We start from the raw sequence: 27500 nt of genomic DNA, 5'->3' as shown, positions 1-27500 counted from the left end.
AATGAGAAAAAGCAAAACTATGGCTTAAATTAAATGATTTCGCAATGACAGAAAGCTATGTAAATCGCATGGTAATTACCTTTATGTTTGGGTAACTTGTAACTTCTCACATGAGGAGCTGGTAGTGTTATGTGCATAGACAGTAAAAGAAAGCGTCAACGCTAACCAGGCTAATAAACAAACCATGCTACGGTGAGTTAACGTCGAAGGGCAAAGTCACATGACTTCTAGTTGTAGTCTGTTTATGAAATGAAAGGAGCAATTTCGTTTTTTTAAAAGAAGGCAAAATAGTGTGATATTTTCACAGTTAGTAGGCTAGATTATTACTGTACACACACTGAAAAATATTGAGGCAAATTGTAGACCCTTCCATATACAACTAAACACAGATGTTGAAGGTCTTGCTTAAGTGGATTTTTAAAAATCATTATTCTATGTAATTTGCACTTTCAGAAATAAGAGATGCTGTAGGCCTATTTTCAGTTTTATAGCTGATTGTCTTATTTTGTTTACAAGTTACAGATGGAGTCTGGGTACTTATAGTACTGTTTAGCCTACATCTTACACACTTCAGGCTGTTGCAGATAGCTCAGGGAAGAGACTGTGACACTAGGTGGTACAGCCTGAGACATGCACAATAAAAAGAAATGCTTTCTGCATTTTTGTTTTGCTTTTCCCTCCATTGTAGCGAACTCGTACCGAACCGTGACGTCCGAACCGAGGTATGAACCCAACCGTGACTTCTGTGTACCGTTACACCCCTAGTGTGTGTGATCTGTGTATGTGTGTGTGTGTGTGTGTGTGTGTGTGTGATCTGTGTATGTGTGTGTATGTGTGTGGGTGTGTGTGTGTGTGTGATCTGTGTATGTGTGTGTATGTGTGTGGGTGTGTGTGTGTGTGTGATCTGTGTATGTGGGTGTGTGTGTGTGTGTGTTTGCTGTCTGTGCAGTGTTTCCCCTAGATGTGTTTCCAGCAGCGTGCGGTTAGTTGCAGGAAACTGGTCACTGATCTCAGACCCCGTTCACACCGCAAGCCTTAATCCCGTTCACACCGCAAACCTTAATGCTCAGACCCCGTTTACGCCGCAAGCCTTAATGCTCAGACACCGTTCACACCGCAAACCTTAATGCTCAGACCCCGTTCACACCACAAGCCTTAATCCCGTTCACACCGCAAGCCTTAATCCCGTTCACACCGCAAGCCTTAATGCTCAGATCAGATGTTTTTGTTTGTAATCAGATCCCGGGGTAGTTAGGAGGGTCCCGGGGCAGTAGGGTCTTAGTTAGGAGGGTCCGGGGGCTGTAGGGTGTTAGTTAATCTCTATTGTTTAATCCGAAAAGATCCGAACTACACAGCGCAGCTTCTAAATCTCGTGAGGCATTCGTAACTTGTGAGGTAGCCTATAATGTTCGATCAACTTCTGAAGACGACAAGGACAACAATAGCCTAATGCAGGGGTCTCAAACACCCGGCCCGCGACGTATGTCAAAATAATAATGTAATCCGGCCCTTGAGACTTTTTAATTGTGACAAACAAGAGGATAGTTCCAAGTACGGTGACAAATTTCATTTGTACTCTGCTCCACTATGTGCTAGACATCCAGAGCTTCATTCAAACCCAAAATCGCGAGAAACACAAAGACGTGCATTTGTAATGACGCGGAAGCGATGCAGGCCATAGTGTTGCATAAATTGAAGCATAAATTAAGCGGAAATAGGCCTACACCAAATGTTGAAAAACGTTTACGTGTGATGAAGTCTTAGGTAGGCTATCTTATTCACCTATTCTAAATCTGTAGGAGAATATCCTTTTGGAGATTATGATCGATCGTCTATTGAATGGAGGTGCGTCTGCGTGTATACGACGGTGTCCACTAAGCATACCATGCTTATTTCGACCCTCTGCCCAACATAGCTTGGAGGTTGCAGTGGTAATCGTGATGATAGTGTCCGTAATGGACGTGGTACAGACAGCAGGGCTAGTAGAAAAATAGGGCTCTAAACTACAAAGTCACCCGCAATATGATGCGAACTTCTGGGTACTCAGATTTCCCGCGATAGGAACTGATTTGACCAGAATACACAATTGTAGGCCTTGTGGTTTGGAAACCATATACATCTTAGGTGTTTTCCTGTTAATTTGTTATGTGGGTAATATGAAAAAAGGAAAGTAAACCTGCTCAAATATGTTCATCCAGTATTTATTGAAAGGTGCATAATTTGAGGTGCTTGCAATCCAGTGGCAAATTAGATGGGTAAATTTACCCCCTTCATAAACTTTTGTTTTACTCACAGATTTTTACATTTACAGTAGGACTTTATCTCTGACCACTTTCAAGCCATGGCCTTTTGAAATTTTGATATAAAAATCCAATGGTGTTGCTTTCTTAACCCTGACGCCTATATTTTGCCAGGTTTAAAAAAGTTATGAGAGGAAAATATACATACAAATATACACACATACCTGTTTTTATTCTTTTCATTTGTTTTATAATTTGTATTAATATTTATTTTATCATTATTTTATTTATAAGCTAAGGTTGCTAGCACAGGTGTCTAAAACTAGATAAAAACACTTGCACTTTCTGCTTGCAGTTTTGTGTGGTATTTGAAAAAAAGAGCATTGCATTTTCAGAAATAGCCGGCCCTCCAATCAGATGACGTTGGCAGAATTGGCCCCCAGCTCATTTCAGTTTGAGACCCCTGGCCTAATGCTTAATGCATAGCCTAATGTTGAATCGGACCAATCGGGCGCAATCTCCGTGAGGAACCTGGTCAGCAACAACTGTATTTAGGTTGCTGTTTCTACTCCCAAGTCTCTTGGCTAGTGTGTATAAGGAATGTGGCTAAAATATACATTTCCTTCATAATAATTCAAGAAATTAAAGAAGTTATCAGACCCAAAAAAAACCTGAAACTTCGCTGTTCTTACACAGCAAGTGTCTGAACGTCATATTTCTAGGTAAAAAAATCATTTCTAGGTCGTTTTACAGTAAGATACGACAATGAGTGATACTGTAGATAATAGGTTGTAAGGAATGTGTTCATGGTGACCCTCTCTGCATTCAAATCGCTATATCTCAAAATGACAAAAAAAAAAATCACACTTGTATATTAATTCGCCAAACTCGTTGTGAAGTTTAAATAAACCGTCACGTTGCATCCGAGCTGTAAAATGCAGACGTTCAGAACATAGCAACATTGTAGCATATGACGGAGGTGGCTTTTAGCTAGATGGATGACAGCAGGCTAAGTAAAATAACGATGTTTCAAAGCTAAAGTTCATCAGAATCTTGGGATATGCCCGCTTGACAACGGGAGAGATAGAACTAACGACTGGCCTTTGGCCGAATCAACCATCCATTTAGAACTAGTAACGGCAGTTTGTCCTGCAAGTTGTGAAATTAGTTGATATGTGTCGGAAGTAAGTAGTTCTACAAACAAGACAGTCTTAGCGATTAAAACGTTTAAATTGTAACAGGAAATGAACACAACGCAAGTGGCAACAGTGGAATAAGCGGGATAATGGACTCCACGGTGGTCTGTTCACAGAAATTAATGCACTTACTGTACGAGGTTCCACTTCGCGTCGGGGCCGTTTTACAACCTCGACCGTGCATTAATTTCTGTGAACAGACCACCGTGTCGTACATTATCCCTTACATATCTAGTTGAGGAAACACTGCTCTGTCTGTCTGTCTGTCTGTGTTTGTGTTTGTGTTTGTGTGTGAGTGTGTGTGTGTGTGTGTGTGTGTGGGTGGGTGAGTGTGTGTGTGAGTGTGTGTGTGAGAGTGTGTAGCCTGGCTAGCGCCACCACTTCTCAATGAGATGTGGTCTGGGAACCAAACGTTAATTTTCTCGTATTTGAAAAAAATGCCCAGATCCGTTTATTGGGTGCCACGGATGTGTATCAAATGTGTCTGTGCATAGCTCATCATCGTCTTGCTTTCCCCCTTGTTCTGTGATTGGTCGCCTATCTCAGGCGAAAATTTGCTCCATGGTCTCCAGGCTGCCTTAGCAGCGTAAATCAAATCACGCGCAAGGCAGCATGGGAACACCCAGGCTAGAGAGTGTGTGTGAGAGAGTGAGATCTTTGACTGTGTGTGTGTGTGTGTGTGTTTGTTTGTGTTATGTCTGTATATTCTATATATCTGTAGCCTCATGTCTGTGTTTTCAATGTGTATCTGTGTGTGTGTGTCTGTGTGTGTGTGTGTGTGTGTGTGTGTGTGTCTGTGTCTGTGTCTGTGTGTGTCTGTGTGTGTGTGTGTGTGTGTGTGTGTCTGTGTGTGTGTGTGTCTGTGTGTGTGTGTGTGTGTCTGTGTCTGTGTCTGTGTGTGTCTGTGTGTGTGTGTGTGTGTGTGTGTGTGTGTCTGTGTGTGTCTGTGTGTGTGTGTGTGTGTGTGTGTGTGTCTGTGTCTGTGTGTGGTGTGTGTGTGTGTGTGTCTGTGTGTGGTGTGTGTGTGTGTGTGTGTCTGTGTGTAGTGTGTGTGTGTGTGTGTGTCTGTGTGTGTGTGTGTGTGTGTGTGTGTGTCTGTGTGTGTGTGTGGTGTGTGTGTGTGTGTGTCTGTGTGTGGTGTGTGTGTGTGTGTGTGTCTGTGTGTGTGTGTTTCAGGAGCGATGACGAGAGCCCAGTGTGTGAGGCGGAGCAGCTAGAGCAGGAGAGGGAATTCTGGGAAACCCCATGTGACTTTAGCCCAGAGTCCAGACTGGAGGCACACCGCCACCTGGAGGAGAAGAGACGCCAGCGCAACCCAGACAGGTACGCACAGACCATGGTAACCCATCCCATAACCACTCATTTGAGTTATAGCGGCACCTAGCTAAAAATGAAAAAGTGAAAATGATGCGTTGTAATTGCAGTTATCTTTGGCTGACAGGTTCAAAACTGCACGAAATTTGAAGTGTAGGATCATTATCACACCCTCTAAATGTGTGCCAAGTTTCGTGGAATTCAGTTGATGGGGGGGCATATCAGCTACACACTAGTGTAGAGTAGAGTAGAGATGGAGTAGAGATGGAGTAGAGATGGAGTGACTGCAGGGTACAGTAGAGCGGATGTCTGTTCAGTCTGTATGTCCTTGTCACTTCTTAATCACTTTTAACACACACGCACAGCCTTTTAACCTTAATTTTCTGTAATCCCTGAATCTCCATGGTGGCAGTATGGTTAATGAGATGCTTAATTGCAATTGACCTGAGAGACAGACAAAGACACACACACTCACACACATACATACACACTCAGACACACACACACGCACGCGCACACACACACATACACACTGAGATGTGGTGGCACAGAGATGCTCCACAGCCAGCTGAGTGTGTGTGTGTGTGTGTCTATTTGCCAGTGATTGATGAACACATTTTAGAGTTTGCAGTTAAAGCTTGTCTGGCCCAGCCCACCCTTCTGTGGCCCAGTCTGAGGCTCTCACCTAAATCAGCTAGCGTTACCTTAGCACATTAGCACACTAGCGTTACCTTAGCACTTTAGCACATGATACAAACACTAGCGTTACCTTAGCACTTTAGCACACTAGCGTTACCTTAGCACTTTAGCACATGATACAAACACTAGCGTTACCTTAGCACATTAGCACACTAGCGTTACCTTAGCACTTTAGCACATGATAAAAACACTAGCGTTACCTTAGCACTTTAGCACACTAGCGTTACCTTAGCACTTTAGCACATAATACAAACACTAGCGTTACCTTAGCACTTTAGCACATGATACAATCAGCTAGCGTTACCTTAGCACTTTAGCACATGATACAAACACTAGTGTTACCTTAGCACTTTAGCACATGATACAATCAGCTAGCGTTACCGTAGCACATTAGCACATGATACAAACACTAGCGTTACCTTAGCACTTTAGCACATGATACAAACACTAGCGTTACCTTAGCACTTTAGCACATGATACAAACACTAGCGTTACCTTAGCACTTTAGCACATGATACAAACACTAGCGTTACCTTAGTACATTATACAAACACTTTCATCCAAATTCACTCACACATGAGGACACATGAACTCTCACGCTGCAGCACAAACAGAGACACTCACGTTACTGTAGCAAATGATACAGCAAACACTAACGTTACCTTAGCACATGATACAAACACTCACATTACCTTAGCAAATGATACAGCAAACACTAACGTTACCTTAGCACATGATACAGCAAACACTAACACTGCACATGATACAAACCAGGGAAACGGTAAACTCTGATGTTACCTTTGCACATGATTAATGTTAATGTGTGAATCTCCTTTGCACAATTCTTCAATTAGCAATCATGCATTATCCATAAGAGATATCATGTCTGTTCTGTGTTGCTATTTGCAAGTATGGATCTAAGGCACATTTAGAGAAAGTACTGCCTATTTGGTGAAGACAACAGTACAAAAGCTGACAAGTCTAGGAGTTTACTGTAGGTCTATTTCAATAAAAAAAAAACTGTCAATGGCAGTTACATCTTGGGAGGAATGAATACAATTGTTTTTAATAAAGAAAAGGAAATGTCACAGACATAGCAAAAATAAAGGCTAAAATTCCTCATTTTCAGAACAGTGTTTTGCATTTTGTTGTGCAGCGTGTAATGATTGATTGAAAGTGAACAATGATTTGACTTCAAGTTGTGTTGTTTGAAGGCAAAATTTGCTTTTGCTGCGTGTTTTAAATGGTTTGAAGGCGTTAGAGTGTTTTGCAAGCAAAATAAGTCTATTTGGCCAGAGTGATTCTGTTTAGACCTTTGTGTTAACTGTTTTGACTATGTGATGTCAGAGTTCATGCAAGCATTACAGCGATCAAGAAAAACTGTAAAGTTAGCTGCCCTCTGTATTAATGTTAGCTCCCTGCTATATTAGAATTAGTTGCCTGCTGTATTAATGATAGCTCCCTGCTATATTAGAATTAGTTGCCTGCTGTATTAATGTTAGCTCCCTGCTATATTAGAATTAGTTGCCTGCTGTATTAATGTTAGCTCCCTGCTATATTAGAATTAGTTGCCTGCTGTATTAATGTTAGCTCCCTGCTATATTAGAATTAGTTGCCTGCTGTATTAATGATAGCTCCCTGCTATATTAGAATTAGTTGCCTGCTGTATTAATGTTAGCTCCCTGCTATATTAGAATTAGTTGCCTGCTGTATTAATGTTAGCTCCCTGCTATATTAGAATTAGTTGCCTGCTGTATTAATGTTAGCTCCCTGCTATATTAGAATTAGTTGCCTGCTGTATTAATGTTAGCTCCCTGCTATATTAGAATTAGTTGCCTGCTGTATTAATGATAGCTGTCTGCTGCTGTATTAATGATAGCTGTCTGCTGCTGTATTAATGATAGCTGTCTGCTGCTGTATTAATGATAGCTGTCTGCTGCTGTCTGCTGCCTGTATTGCAGGGAGAAGAAAACAAAGAAGGCCAGATCTCTGACAGCTGAAGACGGAAGAATGCTGAATGTTAATGAACCCAAGTATGAAACACATACACACATGAATGAAACATTACGCACGCTCCACTTTTGCTGAAATAATTCCTGAACGGTTTTGTTCAGAGCTACAAAATATTATTACATTAGTTTTCAGTGTGGTATGATCTCTTTGTAAATTATGTTTAATTAAAATGTGTTTCATCCATCCCGGCTCTCCCTTACAGTAGGCTAGTGGGGTCTCATTTCCAAGGGGAATATATTCACCCCTATGTCTTGCCACTCTGTAAGATGAAGGGGTAGGGGTAAGATGAAGGGCTGGGGGTAAGATGAAGGGATAGGGGTAAGATGAAGGGGTTGGAGAAGGGGTAGGGGTAAGACAGAGAAATGGGCTTGAGCCACAGAGAGGGAATGAATGTTAGCATGGAGAGAATGGGCTTGGACCTTGAACGGTTTGGGATCAATAAAGTATCTATCTATCTATCTATCTGTCTGGGTCTTAGTCACCCGTTTCTCTGAGTGAGTGCAATAGTATTTCTTCTTCCTATACAACACACGTTGGCAGATATGACAAACATTAGCACTAGCACTAGCAGTCAGATGACAAACATTAGCACTAGCAATCAGATGACAAACATTAGCACTAGCACTAGCAATCAGATGACAAACATTAGCACTAGCACTAGCAATCAGATGACAAACATTAGCACTAGCAATCAGATGACAAACATTAGCACTAGCACTAGCAATCAGATGACAAACATTAGCACTAGCACTAGCAATCAGATGACAAACATTAGCACTAGCAATCAGATGACAAACATTAGCACTAGCAATCAGATGGCAAACATTAGCACTAGCACTAGCAATCAGATGACAAACATTAGCACTAGCACTAGCAATCAGATGACAAACATTAGCACTAGCAATCAGATGACAAACATTAGCACTAGCACTAGCAATCAGATGACAAACATTAGCCCTAGCAATCAGATGACAAACATTAGCACTAGCAGTCAGATGACAAACATTAGCACTAGCACTAGCAATCAGATGACAAACATTAGCACTAGCAATCAGATGACAAACATTAGCACTAGCAATCAGATGACAAACATTAGCACTAGCACTCAGATGACAAACATTAGCACTAGCACTAGCAATCAGATGACAAACATTAGCACTAGCAATCAGATGACAAACATTAGCACTAGCACTAGCAATCAGATGACAAACATTAGCACTAGCAGTCAGATGACAAACATTAGCACTAGCAGTCAGATGACAAACATTAGCACTAGCAATCAGATGACGGCATGTCCAAAGCCTGTGTAGGCCGAACTAACCGCCAAACGATAAGGTAACAAATCCCCAACATATCAGACGCTAGTTAGTTAGCCTGTTACTTTGGTGAGATCAAACAACACTGAAAGTTTAACTGGCTATTGATTGGCATTTGCCAAACTGCATTGTGTTATCTTATGACTACCATTCACTCATAAATGACTGCATAAGCTACTGCTAGCTTGTTCTGGCTAGCGCATCACTCATATACGTCTGCTAGCTTGTGCTGGCTAGCGCATCACTCATATACGTCTGCTAGCTTGTTCTGACTAGTGCATCACTATACGTCTGCTAGCTTGTTCTGACTAATGCATCACTCATATACATCTTCTAGCCTGCTAGCTTGTTCTGGCTAGCGCATTACTCATAAACTACGGCTAGCTTATTCTGACTAATGTATCACTCATATACGTCTGCTAGCTTGTTCTGACTAGCGCATTACTCATATATGTCTGCTAGCTTGTTCTGACTAGCGCATACGTCTGCTAGCTTTTTCTGACTAGCGCATCCTTGCTGTGTCTCAGGTCTTGCATGATGTTATAGCAACGGTGGACAGTGAGGGTCATTTAAGAAATTGCTAAATTTAAATCAGGTTTCTCGGCCAAGTATACTTGCGTATACAAGGAATTTGGTCTCTGCATTTATCCCATCTGTGAATTAGTGAACACAGAGTGAACACACAGTGAGGTGAAGCACACACTAACCCGGCGCAGTGAGCTGTCTTGCTACATCGGCGTTTGGGGAGCAGTGAGGGGTTAGGTGTCTTGCTCAAGGGCACTTCAGTCGTGCCTACTCGTCGGCGATTGAAACGGCAACCCTCCGGTTACAAGTCCGAAGCCCTAACCAGTAGGCCACGACTGCAGCTTAGGCTATGTTCTGCATTCTAAACCCTTATGAAGTTTCTGTTGATGAAAGCACACACACACACACACACAGATGCATGCTCAGAGACACACAAACACACACACACACACACACATGCATGCTCATAGACACACAAACACACACACACACACAGATGTTTGCGTGACCACACACTCTTTGTGATGTCAGGCTGGATTTCACGCTAACGGAGGACGAGGAGAATAACAGCCTTCAGCTGGACTTGCATGTTTACAGGTACGTGAGCGTGTGTGTGTGTGTGTCGCAGGGTGTCCGCGCGCTAGTAAAAGGTATTAAAAGGTCATAAATGCAATTTGAGTGGTAGTAAATTTTTCATCACCACTTCAATATATAATGAGTTTACATTTTTTGCTTAATATTTGTGTCTACATGTTTTAACTTCATCTTACCTAATTAAAAAATATATACGTGCTAACAGGACCTGATTCAGTCGGAGTTGATAGCAATGACGTAAAAGTAAACTGTGTAGAGTTCCGTGGTTGACAGCCTATCAGCGACGCCAACAACATTTTCGCCTCAGTTGATATGGATATTATAGGGATGCAAACAGCGCGCTTTTCGGTGCCTCCTTCACGTTCCTTTGGGCGATATGAATCGTGCAGATCCGAAGAGTTTTTTCGGGCGGGGGATGCAGGGATGCTTTTTGGCGACTCTCGTTTTTTTCACGTCATCTAGGCCCTACTACAGGCTACCAGAGGAACCAGAGCAGCGTGTTTATCATATGGGCCTGCTGGTCAAATGCCCGGTGCTTCTGTCACTCATCTGATAATATTTGTTCATGTAGCAAAGGAGTGGTAGATGTAGGCCTAGGCTAGCCTATCACTCTGATAGCAGCTAAGAAAATATAGGCTACACTCACTCCGTTAGGAGGCAACTCTTTTAGTTCGCACTAGGCTACGTCAAAGTCCTTTTAGGCAAGTCCCTCCACTCGGCGGCCATATACCAACGATTTATGATTCATCGGGCACAGCCTTTGGGTCGAACTGCGCGTGCGCAAGGCTTCACGACACCAATCTTGCTCCAGCGGCGAGATCACAACACATGATTGGCACGATGTCTTCACAACACACCATATGATTGGCTCAATGTATTCACATCACACCACATGATTGGCTCAATGTATTCACATCACACCAGACGATTGGCTCAATGTATTCACATCACACCACATGATTGGCTCAATGTCTTCACAACACAACACATGATTGGCACGATGTCTTCACAACACACCATATGATTGGCTCAATGTCTTCACAACACAACACATGATTGGCACGATGTCTTCACAACACACCATATGATTGGCTCAATGTATTCACATCACACCACATGATTGGCTCAATGTATTCACATCACACCACATGATTGGCTCAATGTATTCACATCACACCACATGATTGGCTCAATGTATTCACATCACACCATATGATTGGCTCAATGTCTTCACAACACAACACATGATTGGCACGATGTCTTCACAACACACCATATGATTGGCTCAATGTATTCACATCACACCACATGATTGGCTCAATGTATTCACATCACACCACATGATTGGCTCAATGTATTCACATCACACCACATGATTGGCTCAATGTATTCACATCACACCACATGATTGGCTCAATGTATTCACAACACAACACATGATTGGCACGATGTCTTCACAACACACCATATGATTGGCTCAATGTATTCACATCACACCATATGATTGGCTCAATGTATTCACATGTCGACGTTTTGCAGAGTAAGGGGTGGGATATGTGTAGACAACGGCCATATTGGCGTGACAAACTAGCCCCATGCATTTCTATGGAGGATTTTTTGAGTGCTGTGTCTCCAAATTAGAAAGTCTCTGGCTACGTTAGCTGGAAGTTTTAACAACTGTGGACAACTGTGGACTGTGTGACTAGTGTGTAAGCTTTTGTTCAGCTGACAGTGGCGCTGCCATCTGACTGTGATCATCCAGAACCGTGCAATAATGACATTATTATATTATTATTCCACCTAGCCCATCAGTAACAAAGTTCCAACTAGTCACTGACATAGTAATCAACAACATTTTTTTAAATGTAACCTAGACCTACTGTAGTATGTAGGTACTGTAGGTACGTGGGAATTGCAAGAAAACAAGTGAAAACAATTCACTTTTAACCACGCAAGTGCGTGTGTCATTTATTGTCGATCAACAAAAACAGCATGGAGTTAAAACGTAATTTAAAGTCCCAGACATTTAAAGGGACAGCGATCACTGAAGACATAGGCCTACACCACAACTGAGTGAAATGCTTTGAATAGCCTACAAAACACTGCATTTAGATAACAACTGCGTGAAGAACCAATAATCTAGTTAATGGTGAATTAAGTTTATGGCATTTACATTTAAAGCATTCGATAGCCTATGAAAACTTGATCAGTCAGTTAAATTGTTCTCATAAAAGGAACAGCAGGCCTACAAAATATTCCAAATAGGCTAGTTTTATTGCAGTGACAGAAAACGTATACTGCAACATACAAGTTTAAACCATGTTAAATTTGAAAGCATCTACAGTAGCTAGTGACAGGTGGTGTTAGGGGGGGGAAAGAGAACAAACTCTGTAACCTACCTGATTCCACAGTCATTGTTCATTATTTGGCCTATAATTTAGCCTATAATATTGGCATTTGAATCCATGAAAATTAACCAAAATCTATAATTTCCTATCGACAACAGACCCCAGCAACGCATCGAATCGTATTGCTACACAAGTAGGATTGTGTAGGGATTTCCTGAATTTCCCCTTGGGGATCAATAAAGTATTTATCTATCTATCTATCTATCAAGTATTGAAAAGAATCAAATTGTTGGCTTAAAGAATCAATATTGTATCGAATTGTGTAAACTTGATTTACACTCCTAAATGTCATCCTTATAATTACTGTTGTTTTGGGAAGTATTTATCATGCAAGCATCGTGCAACCATACTGAGTAATGCAATGAAATCATAGTTTTCAATTTTGCATTAGTAAAGCAGTCCACTGATGTGCATGTTTTCACAGACTGCTTTAGTGTCAAATGTGCAACAACAATACCATACCAATAATAATGGTTTTATATATCCATATAAATAGATTTCTGGGCCTATCCTTAGACTGGAGGGTTTTTTTTTTTTTGGGGGGGGGGGGGGGGTAGTCGGTGGTGTTTGTTCTTCATTTTTGACCACACATGTTTGGTTTTTAAGTGTCATTTGTTTTTAAGAAGTGGCAAGGTTAAGGTTATTAGTCACCTTATTAGGGCTAAGGACAACTGAAACTCAACTCGACACTACAAAAAAACATTGTTGTTGACAATGACAATACTTAATGATCACAATTAGAAATTGTTAGTGTACCTAATATTGATTTATACCTTATAGCAAGTAGTAGGCTAAGTGACGCTTTGGATACCCCCCCCCCCAAAAAAAAAAAAATACACCTACCCATACAACATGTATAAATGAGTTGCTAAAGGAATGCGTTTCTCTCGAGCCACGAGCAAGAGGCTAGTCATTGTTATTGTTTCGTGCTACATGTAGCCTCTAGCTAAATGGCTGGAAAACAAATTGTTACATTGTATTGCAGGCACAGCAAGACCGTGCTATGCATGAATTGGTGACCGGATTGAAGCAGCAATGTAATCTAGTGTGTAAGAGCATTGCATCAACATTAAAATGACCAACACAGTACATATGCAAAAGAAATACATGTCATCTCATCTTAACTATGGGCGCAGCCATGTTTGTCGTAAGGTCGTACGTCCACCTCGGGGTACCCTCAAGTACTCCGAGGTAAAGGGGGCGTGCCTGCGTGAAATGCCGCAAAAAAGCTGGGTAATTTACACTTTCCAACTCGGGCGACAGATTTACAAGTCTACTGGAAAGGGCCATATGTGGCCTATGGAGGCCAGCTTTAGGCCGCAAATGCTAATTAGCAGGTTTAAAACTAAAAAATCAGCTAAGTAAATATGATATTACTTAGAATCAGCACCCACAATACCCTCTTTACCAGCGTTTTCTCACATTTGACCCCTAAGTGATAGTAGTCCCAGTCTTAATTATGCATTATATAAATGATGATGTCATCTAAGTGTGAAAATGGATTGTGACAATTTGAAGACAAAAAAATCTTGTTCCTTAGACTCTATACTAACAATAGAAATAAAATAAAACTAAATACTAAATAGAACTAAAATAAAAATCATTTTTCACAAGAAAATCCAGCGGGATTACCCAAAACACTGTACTACACATTGTAATGATATTTTATTTTCGAGGGCTTTTGAGATCTGGGGTTATTACCTTACAGTAAAATTAATTATTATAAGCCTACTACACGTCTCCCCTGCACATATGAGAGTTGGTCAGAGTCGTGCCGCTGGAGGAGGGGCCGCTCATATAGCCTACTGCTCCCCTGAATGATTGCACATATTCCCAAACAGTTTTGTGACTTTGCTACTTTGTTAATATTTGGGAAACTGCGATAAAGGGGCTGCGACCGCACAGCTAGTGAAGCTGCTGAAGTGCCGTGAGGGCGCCGCAAATGAACTTCAGAAACAATATATTATAAACACGATTTCACTATTTCACATCCGTAATTTGCAAACAGATATAATAGCATAATAGAAAAGCATGTTTGGCGAAGTCTCTGGCCAGGGTCCTGAAGTGATTTGCGGGATCGTGCAGGAGTCAACTGCGCAGGCAGGAGTCGTGCAGGATTCCACAATACACCCCAAAAAATGCGTTAAAGATGAGGGACCCTATAGCCAGGACCACGCGAACAAATTCGACGCGAGATCGCGAGGTGCGCTAATTCCCTCAGATCAGAGAGACTTGATCTGATATAAGAGTGATAGGCGTCGGAGGACCACGGGCGAGAGTTTTGAGCGCTTGATCGGACAGGCCGTTATTTGCCGCGTTGGTGGCTGCACCATAAAATATGTAACGGCCTGCTGGGATTCCGATTTACGTTAGAACAGCGTTGAGCTGCGTTTGAAAGCGAGTAACGGAGCGTCCGTAGTCTGGAGGGGGGATCTTTCCATGCGATGGAAAAACTAATTAGCCAAATTGTATAGGGCTGCAGGAGAGAGTAGATGTTGAAAATGACAGCCCAAACACGCGTGGTGTGAAGTTCAACATCTAATGCACCCCAATGTTTAGTAGGTTAGTAAGGCCTAAGCAATTAAAATAGGCTGCTGTAGCTAACTGCGGTAGCTATAACGGCAAGAGAAGTGATGAGCAGCAACACATTATTAGAGAGGATTCCGAGGAACAGGGCAGAGCTACACGCAGGTGCAGGTGCTCCCTTGGTCAGATAGGGAAGGGCTTTAATATGCTGACACTCAATGAACACAGAGGAAGGCGAAAAATTCCTTCCTTGCCCTCTTGGCAATAAGCGACAGAGAAACAGCTCCTGTGTATCAGCTGCCTTACGGCCAACGCCGGCATTGAGTTAAAGCGATGCTCCCTTAAATACATTTTGTGATCACCACATAGATTATATTGTATTACTATTTCATGTAGACATGGTCTCAGATGAGATGCAGATACGGCAGCCTATAGGGTGGTGGCACCAATCCAGGGAAAGAGGGGTGAGGGAGAACCAGGGACGCGGTCCCTGGCTGGGGAAAAACGCGGGCTCCAACGCGGTTCGCGCCGGCGGGAGATGATGGGGAAAGGGGAAAAAGTAGTGACGCGGTCACTACGGGGGAAGGGGGAGGAGGTTGCGCAGCACCCTAGGTAGGCAAAGAGAAAAGTGGGGAGGGTTGATTAGCTGGAAAGAGAACGAGGCCGCAGTAGCGGAAGACAAGGTAGAGGGCTGCACGCGGGCTGCCATAACTTGCGAGTTGGGTGAGCAGGGGGAAAGCGGTTTAGGAATAGAGAAAGAGGCCGCAGTAGCGGGCAAGGTAGTGGGCTGCACGCGGGCTGCCATAACTTGTGGAGTTGAAAAACGTGTTGCATGAACAGAGGGGGAGACGCCGGAGGAACGGAGCTCTGCACTGCGGCGCTGGTGCTCGGTTGATCGGCGTAGGAGAGGAAAGATAAACTGATTGTTGGAGAAGGCGACGTAGGTCTGCTTTCCTTGCGAAACGAGGGCAATCGATCCTACATCCAACTCTGCTCTAATTAAAATATGGCCCGCGGAGTAGCTCTCCTTGCAAGCGGAGTGACGCCGATGCTGCAACTTTGGCAGATAGAGGCAGACTGCGAATAAATAACCTGTCTGATTGAAGGAGGCGTGGCCAATTCCGTCATGCTCCTCCCGAACTTCCGTTTGTTACAAACGCCATATTTACACCGGCCCGTCCTCACGAAGCTCCTGATTAGCCACTCCGGGCCTGTCGTAGCATAATGAATACGTGTTGCACTAGCATAATGAATACCTGTTGCACTAGCATAATGAATACCTGTTGCACTAGCATAATGAATACCTGTTGCACTAGCATAATGAACACCTGTTGCACTAGCATAATGAACACCTGTTGCACTAGCATAATGAATACGTGTTGCACTAGCATAATGAACACCTGTTGCACTAGCATAATGAATATGTGTTGCACTAGCATAATGAATATGTGTTGCACTAGCATAATGAACACCTGTTGCACTAGCATAATGAATACGTGTTGCACTAGCATAATGAATATGTGTTGCACTAGCATAATGAATACCTGTTGCACTAGCATAATGAACACGTGTTGCACTAGCATAATGAATATGTGTTGCACTAGCATAATGAACACCTGTTGCACTAGCATAATGAATACGTGTTGCACTAGCATAATGAATATGTGTTGCACTAGCATAATGAATATGTGTTGCACAGTACTTGCACACAGTCACAGTTCTATCTACCGTTTTCTTTCCACTGTCATCACAGGTCAATTTAAATCCAAAATGTTCCCACACACCAGACTTATGTGATGCTGTGTGCGTGTGTGTGTGCATGCGTGTGTGTGTGTGTGTGCGTGTGTGTGTGTGTTTGACAGGCACCTGGACACATCCCTGATGGAGGTGGATGTTCAGCCTACATGCCTCCGAGTTACAGTCAAAGGAAAGGTACAGTCCTCCATCATCTCTTCTCCTCCATCTCCTCCATCACTTCTTCTCCTCCATCACTTCTTCTCCTCCATCACTTCTTCTCCTCCATCATCTCTTCTCCTCCATCACTTCTTCTCCTCCATCATCTCTTCTCCTCCATCATCACTTCTCCTCCATCACTTCTTCTCCTCCATCTCCTCCATCACTTCTTCTCCTCCATCACTTCTTCTCCTCCATCATCTCTTCTCCTCCATCACTTCTTCTCCTCCATCATCTCTTCTCCTCCATCACTTCTTCTCCTCCATCACTTCTTCTCCTCCATCACTTCTTCTCCTCCATCATCTCTTCTCCTCCATCACTTCTCCTCCATCATCTCTTCTCCTCCATCATCTCTTCTCCTCCATCATCTCTTCTCCATCATCACTTCTTCTCCTCCATCACTTCTTCTCCTCCATCATCTCTTCTCCTCCATCATCTCTTCTCCTCCATCATCTCTTCTCCTCATCACTTCTTCTCCTCCATCACTTCTTCTCCTCCATCACTTCTTCTCCTCCATCATCTCTTCTCCTCCATCACTTCTTCTCCTCCATCATCTCTTCTCCTCCATCATCTCTTCTCCATCATCTCTTCTTCTCCTCCATCACTTCTTCTCCTCCATCTCTTCTCCTCCATCACTTCTTCTCCTCCATCACTTCTTCTCCTCCATCATCTCTTCTCCTCCATCATCTCTTCTCCTCCATCACTTCTTCTCCTCCATCATCTCTTCTCCTCCATCTCCTCCATCATCCAGACATGCAAACTCCTCACCTTTCGGCGAAATTCGCCGTTTTGAATAGGAAATGGGTGACTTACGTGATTCGTGCAGATCCGCACAGAAAATATTGGGGGGGGGGAGTCCACTATCAACTATCAACCCCACTCACTGTCACACGCAGACGAGTGCATCTTGACTCAACATGAACATGAACACATACGTGAACGTACCAACGCATCTCTGATTCTAGAATACTCGCGGTACTAGACTACTGCTACATCGCGTGGCGCCAATAAATGAGCTGACCAGCAGCGAGCGAGAAGCACACACACACACACATACACACACACACACACACCTGTTGCCTGAGGGCTTCTCTGTAAGTGATGTCTGCGTCTTAGCTGGGTCTACTTTTCACTGAAGAACACACCCCCAGAGCAGGGACTCCATCACTAACCACACACACACACACACACACACACACACACACACACGTACACATGCACACACACACACACAGAGAAACACACACACACACACACAGAGAAACACACACACACACACATGTACACATGCACACACACACACACAGACCCGCGCACACACACACACACACACACACAGACCCGCGCACACACACACACAGAACCGCGCACACACACACACACACACACACACCCAAAAAACACACACACAAAAAATCAGTTGTAGCAACAATAGTGTGAGAGAGTGTATTTGTGAGCGTGTGTGTGTGTGTGTGTGTGTCTTTGTGTGTGTGTGTGTGTGTGTGTGTGACTGTGTGTGTGTGTGGTGTGTGTTTATTAAAACTCACTGTGCGTTGGCTTCTTTGTACTTATGACTGGCGAGATAAGGTCCTTCAGTAAGCAGTGGTGGGACTGAGCCATCCGAACGTGACATCAGCAGTACAGTCATCAGCCAATCACATCAGCAGTGATCTATAATCAAGACTAAAGACGGCCAATCACATCAGCAGTGATCTATAATCAAGACTAAAGACAGCCAATTATTGCCCACCCACTAATAGGGAACGTGAGCTGTGAGCAATGGTAATACTGCTCAGTACGTGAGTGTGTGTGTGTGTGTGTGTGTGTGTGTGTGTGTGGTAATCCTGCTCAGTACGAGAGGAACCGCAGGTTCAGTAATCTATGATCAAGACTAAATACAGACAATTATTAGTGTGTGTGTGTGTGTTTCCATTGAGTGGTACGGCTCAGTTTAGTACAGTACAGTACGGTTAGGAATGGTAAACTCTGACATGGCGCAACTTTGTATATCACATTGCACTTTTTTGCTTTTTTGCACTTATGGTTAGACGCAAACTGTGCAAATGTGTGAAGGCTATGCACCCAGATTTCAGGGTTGCTCCGCCTAGAACGCGCAACTGGCTTTATGGCGTGTAAGTGACTGACTCCATTCGCAGAATGAAAAGCGTGCAAGTGATTATTTGAACTTAAGCACCCCGGAGAATTCCACCCTTAAAGTAGAATTCCACATGTAGACTAGGTTTCATATTCTAGTGACACTAAATGGCTCTTGAGTTTGGAATTATGTATTATGTGACATAATAAATATAATCCACTTGCTCAGGACAATAATGGTTTTGGTACAGACATCAAATAAAATAGGTTGGTAATTGACTAGCGCTCACATAACAATCATTAGCTCAGATTTATTGTCTTTGAACACATCATAAAAGACACAGAAGCTCATCCACTAAAAGACCTTTTACCTTCTCTATTACAACATAAAATCAAAGCGGGAAAAACATCAAAGACATAAACAGGAATAAACAGGTTTAAACACACTTAACCTTTAACCTTTAACCATGACATCACATATACACAAAAACTTTCATCAAAGGAACATCATTAATCCATTAAATGCTTGACGCACTAATCCTTTAATCCTTATTTAGCCTATTTCTTACTTAATCCACACCTGGGTGACCTTTGACATGACTTTTGACCTGAGCTGTCAAAATACTAAAATGGGAGATGTGATGTATAGTGGGGGTTATATCTCTCTAATGAATATAATTATGTGTGTTGTCTCCTCATATTTTATTCTATTAATAAGTTGATCCATTTGAGTTGTCTCCTCATATTTTATTCTATTAATAAGTTGATCCATTTGAGTTGTCTCCTCTCATATTTTATTCTATTAATAAGTTGATCCACTCCCATCTGGTCCAATCGGGCCGTTGTCCGCACTCCATCTTAAATATTTAAATTCAAATGAATCATTGAATAATCAGCATTAGTGACATTAAAGTTCAAAAACTCTTTTATTATTATTTTCACTGTTCAAATAATGGGCATAATAATCTATGATATAACCTAATATGCTGAGGAAATAAATTCAAAAGTGCTTCAGAAAGTTACTCCATCTGGTCCAATCGGGCCGCTATGGATAATGTCCATACAGCAGGATCTGAGATTCTGTAATATAAAAAATGGTTGTAATTCACCTTCAAATCAATTTAATTGAGACACAATTATTATTATTATTATTATTATTATTATTATTATTATTATTGATCATTTAAAATACTTAATAGTAAGTCTAGTATGAAATATGAGAGAGTGTGTGTGTGTGTGTATCCATTTAAGCTATAATTGACCTCCTTGTCTGAAGAATCAAAGATTCTCTTCCCTCTATTGTGTGGGAAGTCAGACTTGCTGCAGCCAGATTCTGAAGGGCCCTCACCACGCTGTCCTGGGTGTCCATAATCCCACAGAGCACTTTGGAGGCCTGTACAGCAGACTTTTCACGTTGCACCAGCCTGTAGGACATAAAAATACATGTAATGTTTTCTTATTTTTCATTTTTGTTATTATGTAGACCAGGGGTCCCCAACCTTTTATGTACCATGGACCGGATTGATTCCCATTATTTTTTCACGGACCGGTGGGGGGTGGGGGGGGGGGGGGTTTCGAGGGTTCCATGTTCCGTGTTGTGCCTGCATTACTTGAAAAGAACTAGCTCCAGTTATGTATGAACAGTGAAGGTAACGAACTCTTAAAAATGTGAAAAACGTGAACTTGAAGAAGTGAAAATTGAACAATATGAACTATGAAAATGTAGCAACTTGAAGCTACATCTATCATGTGTGAACATGCTTAACAAAATATGGTAACAAAACATGGGAACTAAACGTGCATTACGAATATAATCAGGTGATCGCGCACCAGCTGCGAGAGAAAGGGCCCTGCCTCAGTCTCTCCCAAAACCCCCACTACTGTTTGGAACATATCAAATACACCCCGATCCACTCGTCGTACCCACAAATCAAGCTTGGCTTTAAATGCAGCGACTTTATCTGCCAGTTTAAAGACAGTCGTCATTCTCCCCTGCAGTCACAGGTTGAGGTCATTAAGCAACCCGAATATGTCACACAGGTAAGCGAGTTTTGACACCCAGCCCTCATCACTAAAATATGCAGCTAACGGTGACTTTTTTTCTGTAAGAAATCTCTGCAGCGGCTCTCGCAACTCAAACACTCTGGCCAGTGACCTGCAACCAACCAACTTGGATAGCGTACCACGGTGACCCATTCACCCTCTCTAACAACTGTGCCTCAATATCCTCTGACATATCATCAATTCGCCTATGGACAGTGCTTGCAGAAAGCGGTACCTGAGCTATTTTTTTAGCTGCAGCCTCCCCAAGGCGTTCATTGCACATACCTTTACCAGCAGGCAGAATTAACTCTTTCCCAATAGTAAAGGTCTTCTTAGATTTAGCAATCCGACTAGCCACTATGAGGCTTTTAGCGCAGCCACGTTCACCGATGTGGTTGCTTTACGCACTAGTTTTTTGTCCTTCTTGCTCGCGTTTCTTACGCTCAAAGAACTCAAGGGGTTTGTCTTTAAGTGTAGGATGCTTGGACTCTAGATGTCGAATTAGCTTTGATAGTTTCATTGCTTCGTTTGACAACTTATCACCAAATACCACACATAAAGGACTTGGTGCATGCGAGTCACCGGTCTCTGCGAAACCATATTTTAAATATGACTCGTCATATTTCGTATTGAATGACCCCTTCTTTTTCTTTGAGGTATCTGGCTCACCATCGTCAGTGGGTATTATTGCGAATGTGACATTATTGCGAATTAAATTGAGTTTATTTTAAACTCTTGTCGTAGGCTACGGCCCGGTTAGGAATGTCCCGCGGCCCGGTGGTTGGGGACCGCAGATGTAGACAATGTCATTACTGATCTACCCTTTTATTTCTCAGCTAACCTGTAGCACTTAGCCGCAGTTGCCAGACGGTGGCACATTAGGTCGGACAGATTTGCAGACTGGTCCAGGCACTTCTCGTGAACTTGTGTTACGGCAGTTTTCTGCATTAAAGTGCAAGTGATCGCACCTGGGAGCCCTGCTTTCGTCCAGGCAGACTGGACAGCCTTACAGACTTGTGAGCTCTCCAGTGCCTTGCCTTGCCAGGAAAGAAATACTTCCTCTGACTGTGGCTGGACCTGTGGCCGCATGATGTTTAAAAAGCTTCTCATCCACTGCTTGATATCTGGCGATATGACTACTTTCGCTGGGCCAGCGATACGAGCGGTCTTGTACTCTTTCACCGAGATGACCGTCACTCCTTCTAGATCTTTACGGGATGCGACCTCTTTTACTGTCATGTTTGAAATAACTCCAGTACGGTTTGCATTAATTAAGGTTATGCTCGCCATGATGAAGTCTCTTGTTAGAACAAATTCTCGTTGCTGCAGTGGCCTCTCTGTCAGCTTCGTCAACACGTCTAAAATTCTCATAGCCTCTGAGGCTGCTTTGCTTTCTTTGAACTGCTGAATCTCCCTTGGAGAGATGAGGAGATTCAAATCTTCATCCATCTTTTGTAGGATGCGCTTTTGGTTGGCCTTCCTGTAAGAGGCAATCCACTTACTCAAGATGTCTGGAAGTTCTATAAACCTCTGTTGATCAGTTGTGTTGGCACTTACATGAAGAAAAGAAATGTAGTGCTTAATGCTTGCCACATATGATCTAATTGTTCCGGGCAAAAACTTTTGATGAATACAGTAACCTTCTATGAAGGTTTCTCTGATGCCCTCTTTGGTCAATGGAGCAGCTTGTGTAACTGTATTGACTTGCTTGGCATGTTGGTTCGCAGATCTTTTGGCTTCAGAGCCGCCATCAGGAGACACAAGCCATGTGGCAAATGCCACGAGGTTCTGGGGTAAGGGACTTCGGCGGCTGGAGGTAGTTTTGGATGCATCGTGCATTATTTGCATGTGCTGAGGCAGTCTTTTAACAACCCTTCCGCATCCATGGACTGGACATCTTTTAAATTTATGTCTGTCCTTTGACGAAAGTCCACTTCTTAGTTGAAATTGTTGTACTGCGTTTTGGGCACATTTACCGGTCCATTTATGGACCGTCCTGAGATGCCGTGGCAGGTGGGTGACCACCGCAGTACATGCATGACAGGGCATTCCTTATTCTTCCTCCTTCCCTCTGTCATTGTGACTTCCTCTACCACTTCTTTAAGTGGAATGGTTTTCTTGGGGGGGGTTGGGGGGGTTTACCACCTCCTCTTCTGAGGATTCTTCACTCGAAGAAGTTGGGGAGTAAAGAGACTCGCTGCCATCAAAACTTAAATCTGATTAGGAATCCATCTGTGAAATGACCATAGTGACATAGTATGTGACATTGACAATTTAAATTTACATTTACATTACTTACATTTACAAGCACGCTTAATGTAGCAAAAGCCATCATTATGTAAAAAAGGGGGGGGGGGGAATTGTACCATGACTTTGATGGATGAAAGGCCCAAGAGTGAACTTTAACTGACTGAGTTAGGCTACAACAGTTAAATACAAGGATAGGCCGCAAGGAAATTGTATTGTCTCCTGCATGGAGGATACTGAAGTTAAAGGTGATGGATTGGACATGTATCTAAACAAGTTTGAGCACATACGGCACATCCTAAGGCGGAAAGTAGAGGAAAGCAAGGTGTCTTAACATTAGGGCTGTCACTTTACGTTCGAAAATCGATTGCACAATTGATTGGACTAAACAACACAAGTTTCGAAAACTAAAATAGGGAATCGATTTTAACCAAATATTTACACTATTAATTTTAAACGAAATAAACAAATAAAAAAGATAGGTGTAACAAAATTCACAAACAAGAATATAAGAATATAAAAGAATTCCGAAGTGCAGTAAGCATTGCGAAAGCTAAAAAGAAAATTCCCACCAATTTTACACACCGGGAACAGCTGTTTCAATTAGCTGCTGTGCTGCTCGTGTTTTGCCAAAAAATGGAGGACAACGCGATCAACCTGTGCGACATGTAGAGAGACGAGTGATGGGCCCTAATAACTTGAGGAGTTCGATGTGGAAGTACTTCGGATTTTTGGTATATCAAACTATGGAGAAGAACAAAGCGGTAGGCTACGCAAACTGTGCAATCGAGTTCTACGTAGGCGAAATTTGTTTGACATTTCTAATCGTAAACACAGACACAGCTACGTTGAAGCCTGCAGTTGCACTTCTGTTTGTCATTGTGCACGAAACTTCACGCCAATAAATCATCAGAAATATTGCTGGCTTGCATCTACAAGCGCCCTCTTTACGTTTGACCTAATGCCTGTTAGTTGTTTGTGGATTGGCCTATATTTGCCGTTGAAAATGGAAACGTCTTTAGACATAAAAAATCGATTTTACAATCGATTCAATGAACACTTATGTCTCAAAAATCGAACAGGATTTTTTCACAAAAGTGACAGCCCTACTTAACATCCCCCTGAAGGACTGGGAGAAGATTACAGTAAAAAACAGTCCATCTCTGGTAAATTTCAAGCCTATACAGGTTAAGGCAGAGCATAATAATGGTGCTCACACAAAATATTGACAGTTTGGGCATAATTAAGACGTATTTTCTGTGGGATGTTTCAACATTAATGGCAGTATTTTTTTTATTGGTATTCTGCTGTTATACGCTGTATACTGACTCATTTAAGTTAGGCTATATAGAAATGTTCCATTTGTAGTGTTGGCGGGTGGAGAGGTGGTAAACTTGTCCAAGGAAGAAACCGTGGGCAGACCCAGTTCTCAAGGGCCAACTCAACAACAAACTTTAATATCTAGATGGGATTGTCCCGACTTTTTTTTAACATGTAACGGTGTGTTTCCACACACCGAAATTTCGCGTCGCTCTCATTGAGGTTGAATGGAGACGAAATTCGCCCTGGTTGGGCGAAATGAGAGCGAATCGCCGAGGCAGGCAAAACAAAGTTGGCGATAGTTTAACTTTATTTAAATGAGGACCATTCGAGAACCAATCAGGTCCGCGTGTTTGTGTTTGGAGGCGGGAGTTACAAAAAAGTCTGACCAAGTTGGCGGAGACTACCTGAGCTGTAACACGAAAATTTGTATGTGATTAAAATGTTTCTACACGAACATTGGCACTTGTATCAACACATTGTGGTTTATATGCCACACTAACTTAGTCAGAGCACATACACCACTAAATAGACCACTATATATGTTAGTTTAAACACTCAAACTTTTTAGCTAGCTGACAGGCAAAATGCTAGTATTTTCGGACATTGGATTGCATTGTAAACCTAGCTAGACAGCTAGGTTACATGTTGCAACACAGGTATGAAATATATTATGTCTTATTGACGTTGTTTCTATAAACATGAATTGTTGTTTATAAGCAACATCAACTTAGTCAAGGCATAAAGACCCCTGGATATCTTCATTAGGTACTTAAACTTGTGAACTAGCTGATTAGCCTAATTAGCTTGCTTGCCACCACTGGCTAGACACTGCAGTCAAAAGGTTAGTTTGGCCGCCACGCCCCCCGAGGTGAAATTTCGCTGGCCGAAAATGAGTTGTCTTGAACGCAGCCTCTACTGAACCATCCAATCACCATAGACCTGTCATACTGTGAGGGACGTGATTGGCACAGAGCATAGAGAGGCTCTGGATTGGACTAACGGTCATCCGTGTGGAAGGGTCTTGAATCTAAATAACTCAGCACAGATCGGCCGTGCGGAGAGAGGCTGAATGGGAGATCGCAGCAGAGATACCATGCAAAGATTGAAGGCTAGATAGGTAGCTGCTAGTAAGGAGGACGTGGGGCAATTTAAATGCCATAATGCCGATGACTTCTACGTAGCCTATTATTAAATTGCGACTGTGCTAATCTAACCTTGCTGTCAGTCACGACCACTGTTGAAGTCTAGTTCTGTGATGGGTAGGCTAATAGCCTAATGTCTGACTAGTGGGTTGGCTATAATATCCAGTACCAACCCAGGATTTTTAAGTGGTTACACGGCATATAGGCTACCAAAATATTACATAGACTACAGCCGCAAATAGGCTAGGCCTACTGCAATAATCGGCATTTGCCATCTATTGCGCTGCATAGCCCCTTAAGGATCTTCCATGTTAAATGCTCACCACGTCGGCTCACACTAGAAAGATCCGCTAGCATTCAAGTTGACCCAGGATAGTGAAGTATGATCTGATCAGCCCCACCACGTCGGCTCACACTAGAAAGATCCGCTAGCGTTCAAGTTGACCCAGGATGGTGAAGTATGATCTGATCAGCCCCCTCTTTATAGCACACAGCGTAGGCTGCTAAATAGTTTATGAATATTCATCTTGGGGACTACTACTTCATACGCCATCTAGTAGGCCTGCTGCTAAATAGTTTATGAATATTCATCTTGGTGACTACTACTTCATACGCCATCTAGTAGGCCTGCTACTAAATAGTTTATGAATATTCATCTTGGTGACTACTACTTCATACGCCATCTAGTAGGCCTATGTTGTAAAATTGTACTCACCTTGTTAGGCTATTTCTTGTCTTGATCTCATCTCCAACTTCAAGCAGAATGAATAAAAAAGAAGTTCCCACAGAACAGTTTTAAATGACAGGCAGTTGTCAAACATGACAGGTGTCAAACCTATCAAATTGCATTATGATTTTGACTGACCAGTCACGTAGCCTATGCCCTGCAAATGACATACCTGCAAACACAGCCCAACTGGGTTTGAGTGAACTTTCAAAAGTATCAGTGTGTGTGGCATTTATATAACTCAACTGGGTTTGAGTGAACTTTCAAAAGTATCAGTGTGTGTGGCATTTATGTAACTCAAAATCTGTAGACTACTGGGTTTGAGTGAACTTTCAAAAGTATCAGTGTGTGTGGCATTTATGTAACTCAAGATCTGGGGATAGATAGATTCCGCCTCTCAGAAGTTGGGTTGTACGGTAGCTTGGGTTGTACTAGCTTGTATGAGCTTATAGTCGCGAAAGCCAGGATAGGAAATAGGCTACTGTTTTGACACTGGAGAGCAAAAATAAAAAAAAGTGATTTGAGGTAAAACAAAGCTTCGACCATAAAAGTTGACAATGTATTCGACTTTTGATAGTCGAATACATTGAATAAGTCAACTAATCGCGGCAGCACTAATGCAGCCATGCTTACTGATAAAGCCTCGGATACGACCTGCCTGTTTGGCTATCCCTAACTGTATCCCTAACAAGGTGTGTCAGACATGGGGAGGGAGATAAGTTAAGAAAATGTGTTTAGTTTCACAGTGTGCTGTGCTTGCAGGGGGGTCAGTGTCTGTATAGAGAAGGGCCAACTAAAGATGCAGAAGAGCTACTGTAACTGCTAATGAAGAGTGGAGTGGAGCTGGGATGATGAGTTCTGTAGTGGGGACAGACTCTAGTGTGTTTTTGCATGATGACACTAAGAGGGTGGTAACTCTTTTTATATTTAATTGTATAAAAAAAGCTTTTTATTTCATATATTACAAATATTTCTACTCCAAAAAGGAATGTTACCAAAATGCCACATGACGTTACAGAAATGCCACTAAGGTTACGAAAATTCCACAAAATAGGTTACCGAAATGCCTTTACAGCTTTCTTTCTCTCTCTCTCTCTCTCTCTCCCTCTCTCTCTCTCTCCCTCTTTTTCATTCTCTCCC

The 27500-nt window shown here is 42.5% G+C and overlaps 1 protein-coding gene across 1 annotated transcript in view; it reads left to right on the top strand.

Annotated features, from left to right (window-relative positions):
* The window catches only part of dnaaf11 (dynein axonemal assembly factor 11), a 38932-nt gene that overhangs the window by 7001 nt on the left and 4431 nt on the right, over positions 1 to 27500 (top strand). Inside the window, exons 6-9 of the mRNA XM_076300067.1 lie at positions 4613 to 4759; positions 7411 to 7482; positions 9835 to 9900; positions 16694 to 16763. Of these exons, the coding sequence (XP_076156182.1) occupies positions 4613 to 4759; positions 7411 to 7482; positions 9835 to 9900; positions 16694 to 16763 (355 nt within the window). The remainder of the gene's footprint in view (positions 1 to 4612; positions 4760 to 7410; positions 7483 to 9834; positions 9901 to 16693; positions 16764 to 27500) is intronic.

This window comes from Alosa pseudoharengus, unplaced genomic scaffold (genome assembly GCF_046254945.1).
Source record: "Alosa pseudoharengus isolate Yale_2024_CS ecotype anadromous, Long Island Sound unplaced genomic scaffold, YU_APseudo_1.1 YU_APseudo_1.1_scf_22, whole genome shotgun sequence".
NCBI classification, from domain to species: domain Eukaryota; kingdom Metazoa; phylum Chordata; class Actinopteri; order Clupeiformes; family Clupeidae; genus Alosa; species Alosa pseudoharengus.
This window is presented reverse-complemented; position numbering and strand designations above follow the sequence as displayed.